The following is a 20,269-nucleotide window of genomic DNA, read 5'->3' on the forward strand; positions in this document are numbered from 1 at the left end:
TCAAATTGTTTTTCTTTTTCCTTGATAATATCTGTCTACTCTAATTAAAATACATAAAAAATGCCAAAATAACTAAAATTTTTGGATCTTTACTATTTTGAATAATTCGGATTATAACAATATAGGATGTCTCAATATGTTGTTTCAAGCCTTATTAAGAAGCATTAAACTGCACCCACTTTACATATAAAAACATAAGCATAATGCTAATTTTATTTATCTGTTGTAGTGTTAAAATTTGAAATTGTTATATGATGCAGGGCTTAAATTAACGCAAAAAAATAATAAAAATAATAATTGCAAAAACTTTTTAAATCTTTAATTTGAATTTCCCTCTGCCTGCTCAATTTGCAGTAGGATGAGAGGGGAGGGGGTACGCTAGTAGAAAACAGTATCTTTTGAACTTAATTTTGTAATTGTAAATAAATTTTGTAATAAATTTAGTGCGATGTACTTGACAAAAATATTTATTCTATATTTTTAAGAATAGTCACAAAAAAAAGCTAAATTAGAATTTTTTGTTTAAGAAAATACTTATTGCAAAAATTGCAAAAAACATACGATTTATTTGTATACGATTAACCTTATGCTTTTTGCACCTTTTGCATAAATATTTTATCATATGCTTTTTGCACATTCGAAAAACCATACGATTAATTTGAACCATGTGATGTTTATTTAGAAAACATTATTAAAAACATTTTACCTTACAAAAAATGTTACCAGCAATTGTAAAATAAGATTTAATTTTAATTAAAATTATTATTATTATTATTTTTTTTTTTTTTTTGAAAAATATAACCAGATTTTTAAACAATATTTTCAAATTAAAACTTCCTGAAGCTCTGTTTGGGAAAAACCTTAGTTTTGAGAAAATAAAATAATGTTTAATATTTAAGCTTTTTATTTAATTCAATTTTGTAATAAAATAAAGAACAGGTGTTTTATACTCTTAATTTGTTACAAAATTTGACCAACTAGAAATCAAAATTTTGAAATTCTAATTTGTTATGCTAAAATTACTTTAATTTTAACTTTATTGCATATATAGACTAAAATTTATGTCTATATATGCAATAAAATTAAAATTAAATTATTAACTATAAAAAATAGTTTTTTAATAAACTATAATAAAATATTTGAGTTATAATAATTTAACTATAAAAAATTTAATTATAAAACTAAAAATTTTATATACTCAAATTAATAAAATTGAATTGCGACAAAAAAACAATACTTAGCCTATATTAAAATAACACTGATTACTCTAAAAAACATATTGTGTCAACATGCCTATTTTAAAACATCTATGTCAGCGCTGACCAGAATTTTTGACGCGAAAGCCGCATATAATTACTGACGTGCGGAAGAGCCGCAATAAATATGTTGCTATGTCAACTTTAAAAAATTTAGTAATACTAAATTTAGTACAAATAAATTTAGTATGTACAAAATTTATGTTTAGTATTTAGTTTTTGTTAAAATAAAGAATGTAAAAACTATTCTTTATATGTAAATTTGGCTACATAAAATCTAATTCCATTTTATTCACACTAGAAAAGCATATGTAAAAAAAAATTGAGAAAGCATCTCCAAGATCGTTAATTTTTTTTTTTTAATTAACACAATTACAACAAACATAACTTTTTTTCTAAAAATAATTGGGAGCAAGATATAAAAATCTAAAGATAAAAAATGTTAATTTATTTGAACCAAACTTGCTTATTACCACTTAATAACATAAGTTACTAAAAAATGCAAAATACCAAATAAATCACTACAAAATAAAACAAATTTTTCAATGATTTTCAATTAATATCAAGTCATTTTTAATTTTTACAATTAAAAAATAAATTTTCATTATTAAGTAAAAAATTAGACATAACAGAAAGTATTCTTTTTATAACATCAATTATTTTGTAAAAGAGCATTCTTTATTCTTCTTGCATAACAACTTGCATAATTCACTATACATTTATTAGGCACTAAGACTTTGAACACTACTGGTAAGTTTTTTAAAATCTTGTTTCAAGCTTGTAGTTGATATTCTAAGCAACTCTAACAAATATTTTACTATAACACTAGTTAGATTAGCACAATACTTTGATTTAACAAATTTCATTGTTGAAAATAAAGACTAGCATGTATATGTTATAATCATATATAAATGATTAAAAGTTTTTAAGGTAAGATCTTTCTGAAATAGAACAATATTTTTTTGAAAACTAAAAATAGTCTGAGCATGATCAGATATATTTTTTTCTTTTCCCTAAAGTGACAAGTGAAAATTTATATTGCATTACATCAGTTAAAAATAAAAGATCTTGAAAAAAATTCACATCGTTAAAGGTTTCAAATGTCTATGGCTTCTCAAGCAAAAAAGATTTGATTGGTTCCAATAGTTCTACAAACGTATACTATGCCACTACTTGAAAGCCATCTTACCGCACAGTAAAATGACAAGTCACTTGGTTTGTCAGCAAGTTCCAATTCACTAATGAAATTTTTAAACTGTCTGTGATTTTTTACATTAGATCGAATATATTTTACACTATCCAGCACTGATTTAAAAATTATTGGAAAATTAAAATGTTTTGCTGCTAAATGCTCTTGATGAACCACACAATGAACTGGGATAAACTCTGGATACGTTGAATCACTTTTTACTAAACCAATATACCCAACATGTTTTCCAACCATTTCTGTTGCACCATCTGTAGCAACACTAACAAGCTTGTTCTTAAGAGCATTGCCTTTCACCAGAACAGTGGCAAGGGCTTCCTTTAAATCACGAGTTGTGTCTTTTAGCTCTACTAAATCTAGCAACTCTTCTTTCACAAGTACATCTGATGTTACATATCTAACAAATATTGCCATTTGAGGTTTATCTTGAATATCTGTTGATTCATCCAATGCCAAATTGAATCCTTCACAATTTTTAAAGTCATTTAACAAATGCTGTTCAACTTCGACACTAATCTCAGATATTCTTCTTTTAATCGTATGTCAAGAAACAGAAATATTTGAAATTAACCTTTGAACTTTTTAAGAGCTGCAATGATATCATTAGGATCTAAAACTGAGATAACATCTAAAAGATTTTCTCCATCAGTGTATCGATGTTTACTTTTTGCAATATTCCAAGCTATAATAAAAATTGCTTCTGTAGTAACATTTGATTCTTTGCTGGAAGATGAAATATTCATTTGTTGATTTTTAAATATTGTTTTAAGCAACTCGATTTTATTTTTTCTATGACATGAATTTAATGGGTATTCTTCATAAGAACACATATGTTTTATTTCATAGTAATGCTTAACATTACATGTCTTATTATGAGCAAGTTCAGTATTGCAAATTAAACACATAAGTTTATTTTCTTTTTCAATAAACGCATATTTTTCTATCCAATCACCATGAAGTAATCTGTTCTCATCTTCAATTTTTCTTTTCTTACTTTTATTGTGAAGTGCTTTGTCACCTTTTGCTATATCCATTTTTCAAACAAAATGTCTTCCGGCTATGTATAATTCAAGTTTTTATTATCAGGAAATAAATAAAACTTTTAAAAAGAGCCGCATGCGGCTTGCGAGCCGCAATGACATTTTAAGAGCTGCAATGACGTTTTAAGAGCCGCATGCGACTCGCGAGCTGCTATTTGGTCATCCTTGATCTATGCATTAAAACTCTATACATACTTCAAATTGGATTGAGACTTTTTTTAAAAACAGAAAACAAAGAGTGGTAACGGGTGAAGTTATATAAAATTGGTGCAAGATTTGTAGTGGTGTACCACAGAGTTTGGAATAAGGTCCTCTTCTCTTTTTATTATATATCAATTATCTTCTTGAATGAATCCCTACAATTGCAAAACTATATGTTTTATAAGTATATATAATTATATACTTATAAAACAAGATAACCATTTAATTAACATGCAAAATGACACTGATTTGTTAACTGAATGGTTAAATTTATGGTTAATGGAATTTAACATAAGTAAATGCAGTGTTATGCACGTCAGAGGAAAAAATATTAACTACAACTACACAGTGAAACAAGACAATCAAAGATTTCCTCTAAAAACAACAACAAAATAACTAGACTTAAGGTAAAAGTTTGATGCAATATGAAATAGAATCATCAAGTTCAAGTGAGCTACATGTAAAGCACAAAGAATCTTATGCTTAATCAAAAAAAGCTTTACTTATCTTAAAACTGAAATGATAAAGCAGTTACACACATCACTGGTTAGAACACACCTAGAATTCACAACTCCAATATGGTGTCCAAGTAATAAAAAAAATACTAATGACCTGGAAAAAGTTCAAAGACAAGCAACAAAATTAGCACCTTAACTAAAACATATAAGTTATAATGAAAGATTGACAAAGTTTGGTCTCACAACACTGGATAAAAGATGTATAGGAGGTGATTTTATTGAGTTTTTAAAAATAAAAACTGGGATTGATAAGATATTGTGGTATAAAGAGCTTCATAAAGCTTCTTCCTAAAGTCTAAGATGTCATTCAATGAAATTTGAAAGGGAATTCTCAAAAACGATCCTGAGACATTTTTTTACAGAGTGATACCTCAATGGAATGCCTTATTTGAAAAAGTGGTATCTTTAAAGACAGCAAATTCTTTTAAAGCTAGACTAGATAAACATTTATTTACCGCTGTTAAAGTATAAATTTTAAACTTTATATTCTATGACAATAGTTGTTACAGCAGTTTGTATTACTATTACTTTTAATCTAAAAAACATGTTGCATCAACATACTTACTTTGAAATAACAGTTATTACTCTAAAAAATAACATTGATTACTTTAAAAAACATGTTGTGTCAACATGCCTATTTTAACATAAACAATTTTATATAATAAGTAACAAAACGATTGCTTTTAATTGTAACAAAATCGTTGCTTTAGCTTGTTAACTGTTACAAAGAAATTTGTTTAATAATAATTCTAATATTATTACAATATTAAATGAGCTATCAATTATAAGTAATAATTTTAATAGGTTATAATTGACCTACAATTGAAAGTATAATGAAAGTTTTTTACCTTTGGTGTGAACTCCAAGACGAAAAGATCCAAATGTGAAAATTTTGCCTCCAACAGAATTTGCAACAGACTCTGGCATATTCTAAATATTATTATATAATTCTACATATTAAATAATTTATTACAAAATATTTTCATTAAATAAAATAAAGCACAAACAAAATATAAGATAATAATGGGATCAAAATTCAGTCATTTTGCATAAAAAAAAATGAAACACTTTATTAACTTAATGTGGATTGAGGTAAAATAAGTAATAAAATCTATAATTTACATTCTTCTTTAGTAAATAAATCTATGTGCATAATATGCTAAGTGCATTTAAATTTTTTTTGCATAATTTACATTCTTCTTTAGTAAATAAATCTATGTGCATAATATGCTAAGTGCATTTAAATTTTTTTTGCATAATTTACATTCTTCTTTAGTAAATATATCTATGTGCATAATATGCTAAGTGCATTTAAATTTTTTTTGCATAACTTACATTTTTCTTTAGTAAATATATCTATGTGCCAAGGACTACTATACGGAAGGACGCGCAAAGTCGATTTTCTGACTTCGCTAGCGAAGGCCATTCAATATTTCTCACTAAACTCTTATTTAACTAAATTTGGCCGAAATAACGTTTTATAAAATCAAATTACTGAAATATTATTAACATAGTTTTGCGTTATTGTTAATAAAAAATTAATAACAAATTAAAAACTTATTTAAAAAAGCATAAAAGATCAATATAAAAAAATTCCTCTATGAAAAAACGTAAACATTATATCCTCTAGAGACTTTTTAACAAAGTGAAAACTTTAAAAAAAAAAACATGAATTTAATATAATAAACTTCTTAAAAAAAGAAACAACAAAATATTATATATATATCATAATGACATTATTCAGCTAGGCGTGCCTTCTTAACTGATGTCTGATAAAGACATGCATTTTTCGTTTGGTTTCAGTTCTCTTCAGTTTCAGAAAGACTCACATCATAAATGCATGTTTCAATTGAGGTTGCATCTTCAATACTAATTGGACCCTCGCATATGTGACCTTTTTTATTGGGTTGCCCTACTTCCACTGATTCTAAAAATGATGCAGCAAATCGAGCTAAATGCTTTTTAAAAGCAGAGAAAACATCACCAGCTGCCATAAAAGCATTTGCCCCTGTTGATTGTCTATAAACAGAAAATTCTCCTTCTATTCTGTCACTTTGTAGCTCACGCAGCAAAACATAATCAGACCAACTGAAAACAAATGCTTGCAGATAGCTATCAACCCTTCAGTGGTTTGCACAAGGGCTTTCTTGGTGTCATGGGTAACACACTGAACTCGTTTAGGTCCATGTCCTGATTTCATACATTTAAATATGTCTAAAAACAATTGAAGATTATCTGAATCTTTATTTTGCACAGATCGGTTGCGATCTCTCAGCCTAATATCTTGCCCTTTTGCAGAAACATTAACAATGTTCCACCAATCTAAAATATTTTGAATAAAAGAGGAGGTTTCATAAGCTCCATTTAGTTTTAGGGCAGCTACTACTTTCTCATTAAATACTCTTAAAACATGTTGCACATTCTGTGGTTGAAGTCTCGAAGGATAAACAGCGGCATAGGATAAAGGAACTGATTTTAAAATGTTCTCTTTCTCATATTGATATAGACCTTTCACATCTGAAAATGAAGCTATGGTTTTATTATCTAAAGATATCTTTTGACACTTTTCAGAAATCCAGTTATTTCATAAGTATTTAAGTAGATGAACTGTGTCAAACAAAAGAAACCAAACACGATGATCGTCTAATGGATGAATGGTCTGATAGTCAGTAATTCTGTTAAATATTTTGCAGTATTGCTGATTGATTTTATGATTATTAGTTACAGATCCTAAAACTATTCCACCGTGTTTTTCAATTATAATAGCAGCTTCTTTCACAACAATGAACTGATACAATGATGTTAGTTTGTGAACAGGAGTAACAGAAATCATTAAACTAGGTCTGCCATGTAAGCATTTCATCATAAAACATAGCATAAAGGTTGCTTTGGATTCTGGATCATTTTTTGCCATCCCATTTAAAACTCCACATGAATAAGCAACTGTTGGTCTAATCTTTACCTCGTCAACTATCAAAATAACTTTTTTCTGGTAATTATTCTTTACTTTTTCAAATGTTTTCTGTAAAACCTGATCAATGTTAGTGGCAGAAATTATAGACTGCAGCTTTCTTTTACTTGGAAGGACTAAAAAATCACAAAGTTGATGGTAGTTGCAGTTATAAAAAGATTCGATTGCAAAGCAATAATCAGCTATAGAGAAACTTTTGTTATGCAAGAGTCTAAGTTGTCTTGTAATGAAATTAAATTTCTTTTGCTTAATATCATCATCTAATTCAAATTCATTTTCTGAAAGAGTATTTGACACCTTTTCAATAACATCATTAACATGGAGTTTATAATTATGAACTAAATTAATTGCTTCGAAAAATTGTGAGTAGAAGATTAAGCCATTGTTTGGATTCAATATATTACCTAATGAAACACTAATTCCATGTTTAAAAGCAGAAAAAGTGGTGAACACAAGGTACACTTATCATAAACAATAATTGTTATAAAACTCTCTTTGAAATCTTTTGACATAAAAATGCATAAGAATTCATCCTCTTGTCGAAATATTACTATATTTTCATACTTTTTGTGTAATTCGGTGTCAGGATAAAAATCAGAAAACGAATTTATTCTATCTTTTTTGATGAAATACTTCAATTGCTGATCCTCAGATTTAGATTGGCGAAGCACAGGCTTTGGTGTTGGTAAACAAGAAAAAGGAACATTAAAAATACTTGGTGCACATGCTGGTCGAGTATAGCCACCAGGCACCTTTATCATTTCTGTATTTTCAGGACAATGTTTTTCACATTTAAAGAATTTAGATGGCTCCATAATAAAATTTTTACGTGAAGGAAGCACGTTAATCCATCTCTGTTCCTCAACTTCATCTTTAGGTAATTTAAAAACATGACACTTATTAAATTTATTATAATTCCCTTTACAATTAACAACGCCACATTTGTTCAACATAATAAAAGTAAAAGATTTTCAAAAATTATTACTGGAACATAAAAGAACACTACAACTTTGATAAAAAATAATTGCCTTCGCTAGCGGAGTCAGGAAATCGACTTTGCGTGTCCTTCCATATAGTAGTTCTTGCTATGTGCATAATATGCTAAGTGCATTTAAATTTTTTTTTGCATAATTTACATTCTTCTTTAGTAAATATATCTATGTGCATAATATGCTAAGTGCATTTAAATTTTTTTTGCATAATTTCCAATATGTGAAAGAGTCTAGGTCACATGGTGGTTAGGATTAGAATTAATATATCCGAGGCTCAGTTCTTATTCTGGCTATAAAAACAATATTAACAAGGAAAGAAAAAAAAAAAAATTCTAATTTGCTTTTTTACAAGGGAGTATAGATACATTAGTTATCAAGTATGATATAAAAACTGTTAAAACCAAAAAAAAATCACTAAAGTAGTTTCCTGTCACAAATATCATAACATTTATTTTCAAAGCAAAGTAGTCATATAACATTTGTCATTCTGATTTAGATTGCAGCCTAAATACATTCAAGACACATCTAATGCCTCTCTTACTTTTCAGTTGAAATCACTAACTTCTACTTTAAGAATGTTTTTCACTTTTTTTATGAAAAAGATTTAAGAGATATTCCATAAATGTGCACATTAAGAGGGCTGTCTGAATCAGATAAAAGTACACCTTTAGACGGCTGTCTCAATCAGAATAACAGAGATTAGGTTACAACTTTTGTAACCTAATCTCTGTTATTCTGATTCAGAAAAAAACTTGTAACCTAATCTCTGTTAACAGAGATTAGGTTACAAGTTTTGGAAAACAGTGTTTCCATTATTACTCCAGAGAAAATTACTGCATTGATTTGTATTTGTTTTTTGTTTTAATAGTTGTAAAATTTATATAAATAATAATTTGTAAAAAATATATAAATCATACTTGATAACGAGTGCATATATACTCCTTTATGAAAAAGTTGTTGTTTGAAAATCATAATTGTTTAATTATAATCCATCGTTTTTAGAATAGTTAAAGATATTAAAAATCAGCATGCAACCATTGTTATTTATCACTATATTTTAAAATAAATATTGCTAATTTTTTTGTGAAATCAAATCATTTTTTTAAGTATTAAAAAAATGATTTGACTTAGGTGATTAGTCTAAATTTAGAAGATTTACATAAAAACAAAAGTCATCATTAGAAACATGATTTTATAAAATTTAATTAATTTGTTTCATAGGCTATTTATTACCTATAAATTGTTATATATTTAATAATTAAGTCACTCTTTCAGAGTTTTGTAAATTTTATGCTTAAAAATAATTTTAAAAATGTATCATAATAATAAACCTTGGCAATTGATGTTTTAACAATCCATTCTAAAGCTAGTTTGTTCAGTTTTCCCAAAACAACCATCCTGCATATTAGATATAAAATTTAAACTGTCATTGTAGATAGTATTCAGAATTATAATTTATTTACCTTGAACTAAAATGTAACTACCTGTGTTGGATTTGCTCTTGTGTCTCAAAGACCCCATAATCTTTTAATGTTTCTTCCAGAGATTTTGTGAGTTCTTCATCCTAAAAAACATTAACATGTGAAGTTAACAATAAAGCAGAATATGATATAAAACACAGGGTGCGACAAATCTTTTTTTTTTTTAAATAAATGTTAACGTTTGTTTATTTATTGACGAATGTCTAATTTCAGGGCCGACAACACGAGGAACCAGGGCCTCCATACTTTTTTTCTTAAGGACCTTTTTTTCTTTATTTTTTTATTTTGAGAAAATTTTAGATATATAAGACTTTTTTTAAAAATTTACAATTATGCCCCCTCCCCCACTTCGAAACCAGTGTCATCGGCCATGAATATGCCAGTTTTATTTTCAATTCTCTCAATTTTTATTTTTTTCATTTAAATAATTTTTTATTAAATTATAAGGAAGTTTTATTTTCAAATAACTTTTATTCTATTTAAAAAGATATATAATAATTAGATATATCAAAGATGCTTATTGAGTTTTATCAATTTTTTATTAACTCAAAACAACTTTTCACGCATTTGCAAAACGCGCCCAAATTAATGATAACTAATATGCAATAACATGACTGTAAATTGTTATCCATCATTAGTTAATATCAAAATAGTGAATTTTTTTAAATTTAGTTTGCTAAATTTATTTTCTTATAAAAAAAACGTATAAACTTGAAGAAATTTAAATAAAAGGAAATTAAAAAAAAAATAAGTTGTTTTGACATTCCTTTTTTAAAAATAGTTAACTTTTTAATAAGTTATTATATCAATAAGTTATTATTAAATATGATATTATTATACTTATAACAATATTAAGTATTTAATAATAAAATATCATATTATTGGCGTTGTTAAACATACAGTAAAAAATGAAAACTATAATAAACATAATAGTTCTATAAATTCTTTTAATTTACATATATTTCTGCAAATCTTAAAAAAAAAATTTAAAACTTTAAAAAGGGCAAGCAAACAATACTTTAATTTGACAATAATAAGAAAATTAAAAAAAAAGCACACTTTTAAAAAAAACAATGTTTTAGCATGGTTTCTTTTAAAATAATTGCAATGCATTCATTTTAACTAAAATATTCCATGCACAAACGCATGCGTTTTTTCCATCCATAAACGCATGTAAAAACCATGCTAAAACATAATTACTTACTTCAGTTGCGTACTTAATTATTAAACTTAAAAGTAACAATTATTCTTGCTTTTAAGGGAATATAGAAAAAGTTTGAGATAACAAAAGTTTGAATTGGACTTGCTGGGAATTAACTGTTTCATCTAGCTAAAAAATTGTTTTTCTTTTAAAATTATTACACTACCTTAACAATAATTTTAAGAATTTATTATGACACTTCCATTAAAAAGAAATTCACACACCTATTTGTGAAAATAGAGCAAGCCTTCCCAGGAAGGGTGTGAGGTTGCACACCTTGTTTGTCCATGTGTAAAGTAACTTTTTTAGACACACTGACCACAGCAGTTTGTATCTTTTAACTTTTAAAGCGTTTCAATAATTTGCAGCAAAATGCTAAACTTTTTTATTGAGGAAAAAAAGGAAACGGGTAGTTAAAGAAAAAAGTTTAAAAGCAATTAGATGTTAAACTGAATTTTTCCTTAATTATTTTTTTCTCAACAATACAGCCTAGTTTTTATCTTTATTTTCAAAACATTGCATTAAATTAACTTTTTATTTAAATTAATAATTTATTAAGAACTTAATATTATCAGTTGCTTCAAATATATTTGAATATATATTAAGTTTATTTTTTTTAAAAGCTTTTACCTTAATATTTAAAGCATGCTAATAGAAAACAGTAAATTTTTTGCTTTTACATTTTTTGCTTTAATAACCATGAACCGAAAAAAAAAACCAATACTAAAAAAGAAAACAAAATTGTAACAAAATTTCAAATTTTAAATCAAATAAACTAGAAAAATTTAATAATTAAAAAAAGAAAATTAAAAGAAAAAACTTTATTATAAAATTTTTATACAACTTTTCTATTATTTTTTTTAGAGGGGTTGTTATTTTAAGCTACTTAATTTGATACAAGTTGAGGGAAAAAACATATTTTATAGCAATTTAACAACAATTAAAAGTTTTAATTTTTATCATTCTGTATAATTAAAAAACTAATTTGCTATGTACGCTAGAATGAGAAATTTTGTTAATTTTTTTTCTTAAATTTATTCATTTTCATGCCTTTCCCCTTTTAAAAATGTTTTTGCTATATATTACATTTTTTCTCAATACTTATATAATAGGAATTATTTATTTGTAAAATATATTATTTGACTAATAAATTTTGTAATGACAGAAAAAATTAAATAAAAGAATAGCATGGTTTCTTTTATAAATGTATTTACCACACTTGATGCCTGTCTGAAATTGTTTCCTTTAGATTGCCCAATTTCCAAGGTTAATACGAATTACTAAAGATAATAAACATAACGATTGCTCTATTTGAAAAAATGTATTTAAAAACTTAAAAAAAAAATTTAAATAGGCCCCTAAAAATTTCGTTAAAAAAGTTCAGCAAATTAACAATGCATTAGCCCACAAGCTTTTGAAACGTCTTCTTGAATATTAGTATTAATGGCATTTTATTTTTTTACATATAAAACTTGTTAAGAAATTAGAAAAAAAAATTTCTTGCTGTCCTGTGCTTTGATTAAAATAGAAAAGTTTAGCAAAAGCATTTGAAAAATGAATTTAAAAATTGTCCATATTTCTAGCGCAAATAATAGAGTAATTCCTTGATATACTGACTGAAAAAAGTCACAAATTAATTGTATATCAAAAATTGTTTTTATTTTTGTTATATTCTTATCTGCTTTTTTCCTCGACTTACAAACATCCTTAAAAAAAAAAGCAAAATAAAAACAATAAAATATTTGGGTATTGTTTTTTTTGGACAAAACTTTTCTTTTTCTAATTCTCAATTTTTTCTTTAATTTATTTTATTCAGATTTTCTATTTTATATAGTATGTTTCCTTTCTTCGAGTATTGCTGTTTTATTCTCTGTAGTTTGTTATAGCTTTATTTTGCAGCAAATTCTTAAAATGCTTACTATATAAAATGTGGCCAAGTTGTCTTAAAAAATTACTTTAAACATGGATGAACAAGGGGTGCGACCACACGCATTTCCTGGAAAGACTTGTAGAGAATGTTTATTATAATATATAATGATGAATACTTTGGGTATACAGCTGTTAAAGTTAGGTATATTTTGCTGTAATAATTGAAGTTATTCTGTTGTAATATTAACTTTTTTTTACACTGTCATGTTTTAAAGTATTTTTTATGCAGAAAGGTTAAGGTATTTTTATATTGAAAAATTGTTTGTGTTAAATATTGAATAATCAGGGTGTTAGCTAACCCAATGGTGCTGCGTATAACGCAGAATTCCCAATAGGCTTAAAATTCCCAAAAGTCAATGACCTTTCTTTTTTTTGAGCTTTTTAGGACCTTTTCTAGAAAATTTCCATCATTTTCTAGAACAACAACAATAAAAATTCCCAATACGGCAAAGACACGGTATAAAATTTATTTCTAGCTAACACCCTGATAATTGTTATGCACATTGAAATAATTTAAAGAATTTTGTCATAGAATTAAAATATGTAAAAATTTTGTTTGATTTGAAGAAAAATGGATAAAAAAGCAGAGCAGAGTATAGAAAAATTTGTTGTTATTATGACATTACACAAGGTTATTCAACGCAGAAAACTGCTTTAAAACGCAGTCATGAGAGTGTTGCAAAAAAAGAGCAAAACTGCTTGTAATCATATATAAATGCAGCATTCGATACACATTGATGATATCATACTAAAATAGGTACCTATGCGGTCTTCCTTTAGTACATTTATTGACTGATTATGTAGGCAGAACATGCGAGTAAGACCTGCTACATTGCAAAAGGGTTTGAGTTGGAGCACTGCAGTATCTTTTTAGAAAGACATCAAGCTTGTCTGTAAATTACTACAAAAAACTATAATCAAGTAAAACAGCTTCAAGATTTGCAAACTCAAAGTAATTTACCAGACAATAGTTTTGTGTACTTTTCTTTTCTGGTGCTAATTTTTTTATTTATATTTTAGCAAATCCAGTTAACAACACTGCTGTTTAGTCAGAGACAAAAAAAATCTGGTATTGAAAGATTTTTATTTCTTGTTTTATTATCAAATAAAACAAATATAGAAATCTGATACCATTTATTTTCATTAACACCTAATATTTACATAAATACTATTATTAAATATCATTAGCAACACGCCATATACATGTCACTTCCTGTTTTCCCCAAAAGATTCTACTTTAAAGATTCAAATACCTGTAACTAAGGTTTGTAAATTTTTTAACTTTTTCACCTACTGGTGATAAATGCAATCTGAAGTTTACTGTAAAAACTGCAGATTACTAGTAATTTTTTAATACCATTATAAAAATACAGAAATAACAATGTCATATCTTTTTTTATAAGATTGCATTTTTTAAGGAAAAAAACTTATTATTATTATAAACTGTTAAGTTAATGTAATTGTACATACATATATTTTTAAGCATAAACTGCCATGCCATTTACATGTTGTGAGCCATTTTACATATGCAGTAAGCCATTTCACACAAGCCATTTTTTATCATTTTTTAATATTTAAACAAGCGGAAAGATAAAAGAAGTAATTAACATTATAAAATCCATTTATGAAGTTTGGATGACGATTACATAAAAAAGTTTGCATGACAATTACATTTGATATTTGCGCTGCTTACAAATGTACAAATGTAATAACTTAGGAAAAAACAAAAAAACAAAGAAAATTTTATTTCTATTAACCTAACTTTTCCATCAAAAATGTAAAGAAAAAAGATGTTATAGGCACGTAAAAAAAAGAAATCATAAAACAAACATAATAAAAAATTTTTTATTAATCATCTTGCAAGAGCAGAAATATTTACGTATCATCATAATATTATAAGCAAAGATATTTATTCAGGCAATTTATTTAATTTTCATAATTTCTCATAAGTTATTTAGGCAATTTATTTAGACGATTTCTCATAGCAAACAATAACAAAAATAATTACCCAATTGTAAAAAAAAAACACAAAAAAAAAAAATTATTTGCTAAAAAATAGTATACCTTAAATTTTTATTTTATATTAGCGCCACTTTTGATATTTTAAATTTTGTTTGTTTTGTTATAATGATTTTGTAACAAATTATTTTTTTATTTTATCAAAAAAATGAAAAAACATTAATTATTATATAATAAACTTATATATAAACTTTAAATGACATCTTATAAAGAGTTCATTTTTTTATAACGAAAAAAAAATAAAAACTTCTTTAATAGATATAAATCTATTATCAATTTTTTTGCTTGAATTTACACTTGAAGCAATTTAGCTCTTGCAATGTGTTTGTTTATATTAATAAATTTTATTTTGCGAAAAAATAGTTTAGAAAAATAATATTTTATAATAGTTGCATTAGCTTTATATAAATAACAGATTGTGTGATATCAAAAAAGTAAATGCAGAAATTTCCTCATAAACAGAAAGTTCCTCACATTTGAACAACTGAGTCATGCAAAAATTCAAACTTTTTAGCATTCACTCAAACCATTATGAAAATTGCATGTTTTTAGCCTTTTTGAGACCAGAAAGAGTAGAGCTTAAAATGTATAATATCATCCGCTATCATATCATTAAAGTTAACATATATAGTTGTGTTGATATTTCCTTAATTTTTAATTGGTTTTGAGAAGACTTTCAGTGTAGGTATTATAGAGGTGAGGTGAAAGAATTGAACCTTGTCTTACTGCTTGCTTTAGAAAAAAAAGAACTTGATTTCAACCTTGATACGAAACTGTTGCACTATTGTTGTATTTTTTTTTCAAAATACAATTTTTCAAATAGGATATCCCAGTTACAGCTATCAAAGGTCATTTCTGCATCTAAGGAGTATAAGTACACAGATAAATTGTTTAATTGTTTCACTTATTAGAAATTCATCATATAGCATTAAACTGTTACAATTAAATCCGAATTGTAGGGGATATTATTCATAGTTATTTCTAATAACCAGATTTCTAATTGCCAGTCATGTGATAGTTGCTTGGGCTATATAAAAGACTTTTTGTATGATTTAACAAGGGGTATAATAATTGTCAACATTGATTTTGGTGTCTATCCATAATTAATGGAGTAATTTAAAAAATTCTATTAGCCATTTTAAGTAAAACACTTTGCATATTTCAAATGTTCTGTTGAGATACTTAAAGTCTGGAGATTTTTTTTGATTTTAGTTTAGAAATTGCCATAATTATATTTTCTTCAGTTATTGTTACATCATCATGTTTTGTACAGTGTGGAATTCTTCAATTTTATTACAATATGTGTATTTTTTAAGTGTTCAGTACATTTTTAAAGTAGTTTGTAAATTCTCAAGTAATGGATTCTTTGTCTTTTTTGTAAATAATTCATCATCTCTCTACTATTTAAAATTAATTGAAAAAAAAATTTTAAGTCTCCTTAAAAGCTATTTTAGCGCTGTCAGTAATTGTTTTATGGACTTGGACAAAATCGAGTTTATAGTTATTTGTAAAATAAAAATTGCTAAAGTGAATATTTTGATGACAACTACATGACCTAATAAAATTAGAACCGTTCCAAACATAGCTAGGAATATTAGTATCTTTTATTTGATGATATTGTAATTGCTGTACTGACCGCTAACTCCAACTGATAATGATAGCGGTAATTGATCACTTAAATTAATTGAGAATTAAGAATATTCTAAAACTGATTGTATTGTATAAAGAACACATTTTGGCTAAATGGTCGATTTTTATGTTTATATAAATAATGGAAAAACATATAGTGCATATTTTTAGACACATCTCCTACCAAAGAATATTTAAGTTTGTTAACCAATGTTCACATAAAAACGTTATATCATATGAATGTATAAGAGACTTCTTAAATTTGATGCTTGACTTAAGTCCCTGACAGTTGAAAGAGGATATATCGAAAGTTATAGATTTGTATTTTTCTAATATGCTATTTGAATCTATTTTGAATTAACTAATTTTTATCCTGGCACCCATTAGATACCAGATTTTGATCACTGTTTTTGAAAAAGCATTTTGTCCTAAAAGGCTATACAATTATATTTTTGTACCATAGATCAGGGTTGAATATTTTAATCTTATCCAATTTATTTATAGTAACTTGAAATGATTTGTTATATTTGTTGATGTATACAGACTTGGTCAGGAAGACGTGTAGTTTCACGACTCTATGACCACACAGATAATATTTTTTTTGACAATTTGACCATGGTTTTAACATTTTAATAAAGCACTAAAAAAACTCATCTTAACTTAGTTATAAAGAAACTAAAAAAAAAAACTTATTCTAAAAAAAGAAAAAAAATCTTAAAAAAATAAAAATAGCTTAGTAATAAATAACTAAAACAAAAATAAAAAAAAATAAAAACAAAACTTAACTAAAATAAATAATAAACAATAAGATTATTCAAATTTCCTTTTTAATTACATTTGAAATAAATAACTTTGAATCTTGACTAATGTTTTTATAATGTAAAACTAGTAGTGTCCTGCTTGCGATGTTACCGCACCATATAAAATTATATTAGTAGTAAAAAAATAAATAGTACTAATCGTTAAAAAAATGTAAAGAAAAATGTAAACACCTTTACTTCTATAAAAAACATCATTGCTCATTAGTGGTATTTTTTACAATTAATGACTAAACTTAATAAGGAAACTTTATTTATGTTTTTTTTTTTTTTTGGAGAGGAGAGGGGGGAATGCATTTCACAAAAATGATGACTGACTTACAAACAAAAAAGACATGTTTTTTCTTTATTACATAGATTAAAACCCTTTTAAATAAAGTAACAACTTCCAACAACTTTTTAATAAATAGGCATATATATATATATATATATATATATATATATATATATATATATATATATATATATATATATATATATATATATATATATATATATATATATATATATATATTAAAGGTTATAACTATGTTTCACATACATTAATAGATTAATTATAAAGCATGCATGGACTAAACATTATATAAAAAGAGAATATGTAATTAGAATTATGTAAAATAACTCAGTAAATAAAAAAGTGCAGTATTCTTACAATTTCTTTAGGACCTGACAAATTTATAGGTGAAGTTATTCCATATTGTTTTGTTGTCGCTGTCGCTGCCGTATTTGTAGCTGAACTTGTCATTATTTTCTAAAGGTAAATTAGTTTGGCATTTTGTTTTTTACATATAAATAATACTTATATAGAAATAAATATGCTATTTACAAATTAGCAATTTGGTTCCAAAAAAATCTATTTAAAAAAAATTTTATTATATATTTACTTACATTAAATGCAACATATGTACATAGTTAATACTAAAAAAAATGTTTAAATAAATATACAAATAACCGCCATTTTTTGCATGTGAATATTACTAATTACCCGGAAGCCGGCTAATGAAAATGACAGAACATGAAATCTATTATACAAATTATTAACATCTTATCTTGTGTGAGTGGGGATGTTTTGTAAGATAAATATTTTAAAACCAATGGAAAATATATATACAAATTTATATATGTTTACTATAGATTTAATAACTGCACGTCAAAAATATCTCCTTTTAAAAAATGATGTTATTTGTAAATGTGGTCCTATAAGGTAAAGTTGTACTAAATGTAATATAAAGAAAAGCGGGTAAATTTTGAAAATTTTGAAACTGAACTTCTTTGTGTTTTAATTGGAATGCCGTTTTTTTTTTTTTGTTTTTTTTTTTTTGCTAAAAACTTTTAAAAATTTAATAATAATAATGAAATTTGTTTCAGAAAGTTTTGGTCCATAAAAAATGTAGAAATAGTTTGAAATAAATCAAAAGCTTTTAAAATTTTTTTAAAAAGATCACAGAATAGTTCAAAAGGAAAAATCGTTAAAAAAGCTCGAAAACAAAATAAGTGGTTTTGTGACAACTTGTTACCCAATAGTTACGAATTTGTGACGAGAAGGAGGGGGAGTGTGAAAAAAGGTCAAAATATGCGTGACGTAATTTATGAACGACCTCTTATATGAGTTGTATTAATATTGCTTGTTTAGTTTAGTTTAAAAATAGTATATACAGTTCTGCAGTTTGAGGCATTAAATAAAGTTTAATATCAAATGTTGACTCAATTTTATAGGGAGGAGGGAAAGTCTTTGGAAGTTCGACAAATTGTTGACAAGGGGGAGGGGAGGTAAAATCGCTAAAAAAGTTGTTGACATAAAACAACGTCAACAACTTTTTTAGCGAATATACCTATTTTAACCTAAAAGTTAAGTTGGGGCTATCAATTTTGATAGCCCCAACTTAACTTTTCCAGCTATTTTGCAACTCTAAAATATTTTTTAGCGTTTCCTTGTTAAAAGCTATATTTAGAAATTTTATTATTTTAGAGTTTTAGATTTTTTTTATTGATGTTTTCATAGCAAAAAAGTGTGTTACTTGTTTGTTTTTGTTTTTTTGAGAAGGGGGATTTTTTACACTGGACCGAAAAGAAACGTCTTTTGCACTTTCAAAAGACGTCCAAAACTTGCAAACGTTGTTTGAAATACGTTAAAAGACGTCTTTTTTCATCCCTTACCCACTGGGACTGGCCAAGTCAAAACTTTTGCCGTTTTTTTGTTTTGTTTTTTTGTTTAACATTTATTTCACTATTCATACAATTAAAAAAAAATACAAAGAAACGTTTTCGAAAAATAAAAAGCAAAAACAAAAACAATTTATATAAACAGACAAGGACTCAAAGAATTCTTTGAGTCCTTGTCTGTTTATATAAATTGTAACGACTTTGGTCATCCATATCTTAAGATATGGATGACCAAAGTCGTTACAATCTTTTCATAGAACCCCTACTTGGGCTTTTAACAAGTTTAAAGTAAAATAAAATTTATATAAAACTCCGTTAAAATATGAAAAAATAAGCATCTCCGTTGTATATTTAGAGTAAAGGACAATAAATAGAATAAACTCCTATAAATATAAATTAAGTTAAATAAAAAATAAAACATAATATAAGTTTAACAAAAAGTTTTATCAAAAAGGTATTGTAAATCAAAGTTTTCATTTAAGTTTCATTTCAAAGCTTTCATTCAAAGCTTTCATTTGATTTCAAAATTTCTTTTTTTATATTGACAATTCATTTAGAATTTACTGATTTCACCATATTGAAATGGCTATTTTTAATGCTGTTCCATATCTTAGGCCCTAGGTATGTTATGCTGTATTTTTTATATTTTAATTAATTCACGAGGCAGTGTATATGCAAACCTCTCATTAGATCTTAGAGAATAGTTATTGTTTTAATTTATTTTAAATTTTGTTTCAAAGTTGTTTGGTATAAAATTTTTAAAATAATTATAAATGAAAATTATGTGTCGAAATTTAATATATTTTTTACTGAAATTGGAACCAATCTCTCTAAAAAAATTCCT

General features: G+C 25.7%; 1 protein-coding gene across 7 annotated transcripts in view; it reads right to left on the reverse strand.

Moving 5' to 3' along the window:
- Positions 1-18,270, reverse strand: part of LOC100202752 (poly(A) polymerase type 3) — a 63,208-nt gene extending 44,938 nt beyond the window's left edge. For 5 of the 7 annotated variants that reach the window (XM_065804976.1, XM_065804975.1, XM_065804977.1 and 2 more), the window contains exons 1-5: positions 18,151-18,268; positions 17,915-18,013; positions 9,670-9,749; positions 9,517-9,583; positions 5,071-5,152 (exon numbers count right to left, since the gene is read on the reverse strand). In XM_065804976.1, coding sequence (XP_065661048.1) covers positions 5,071-5,152; positions 9,517-9,583; positions 9,670-9,749; positions 17,915-18,007 — 322 coding nt within the window. In that variant the 5' untranslated portion in view covers positions 18,008-18,013; positions 18,151-18,268. Of the gene's footprint in view, positions 1-5,070; positions 5,153-9,516; positions 9,584-9,669; positions 9,750-12,081; positions 12,142-17,914; positions 18,014-18,150 lie in introns of those variants that run through there. The other 2 variants (XM_065804973.1, XM_065804979.1) reach the window with 2 other exon arrangements.
- Positions 18,271-20,269: the final 1,999 nt, after the last annotated feature.

Source organism: Hydra vulgaris, chromosome 09 (assembly GCF_038396675.1).
Source record: "Hydra vulgaris chromosome 09, alternate assembly HydraT2T_AEP".
Taxonomy (NCBI): Eukaryota; Metazoa; Cnidaria; class Hydrozoa; order Anthoathecata; family Hydridae; genus Hydra; species Hydra vulgaris.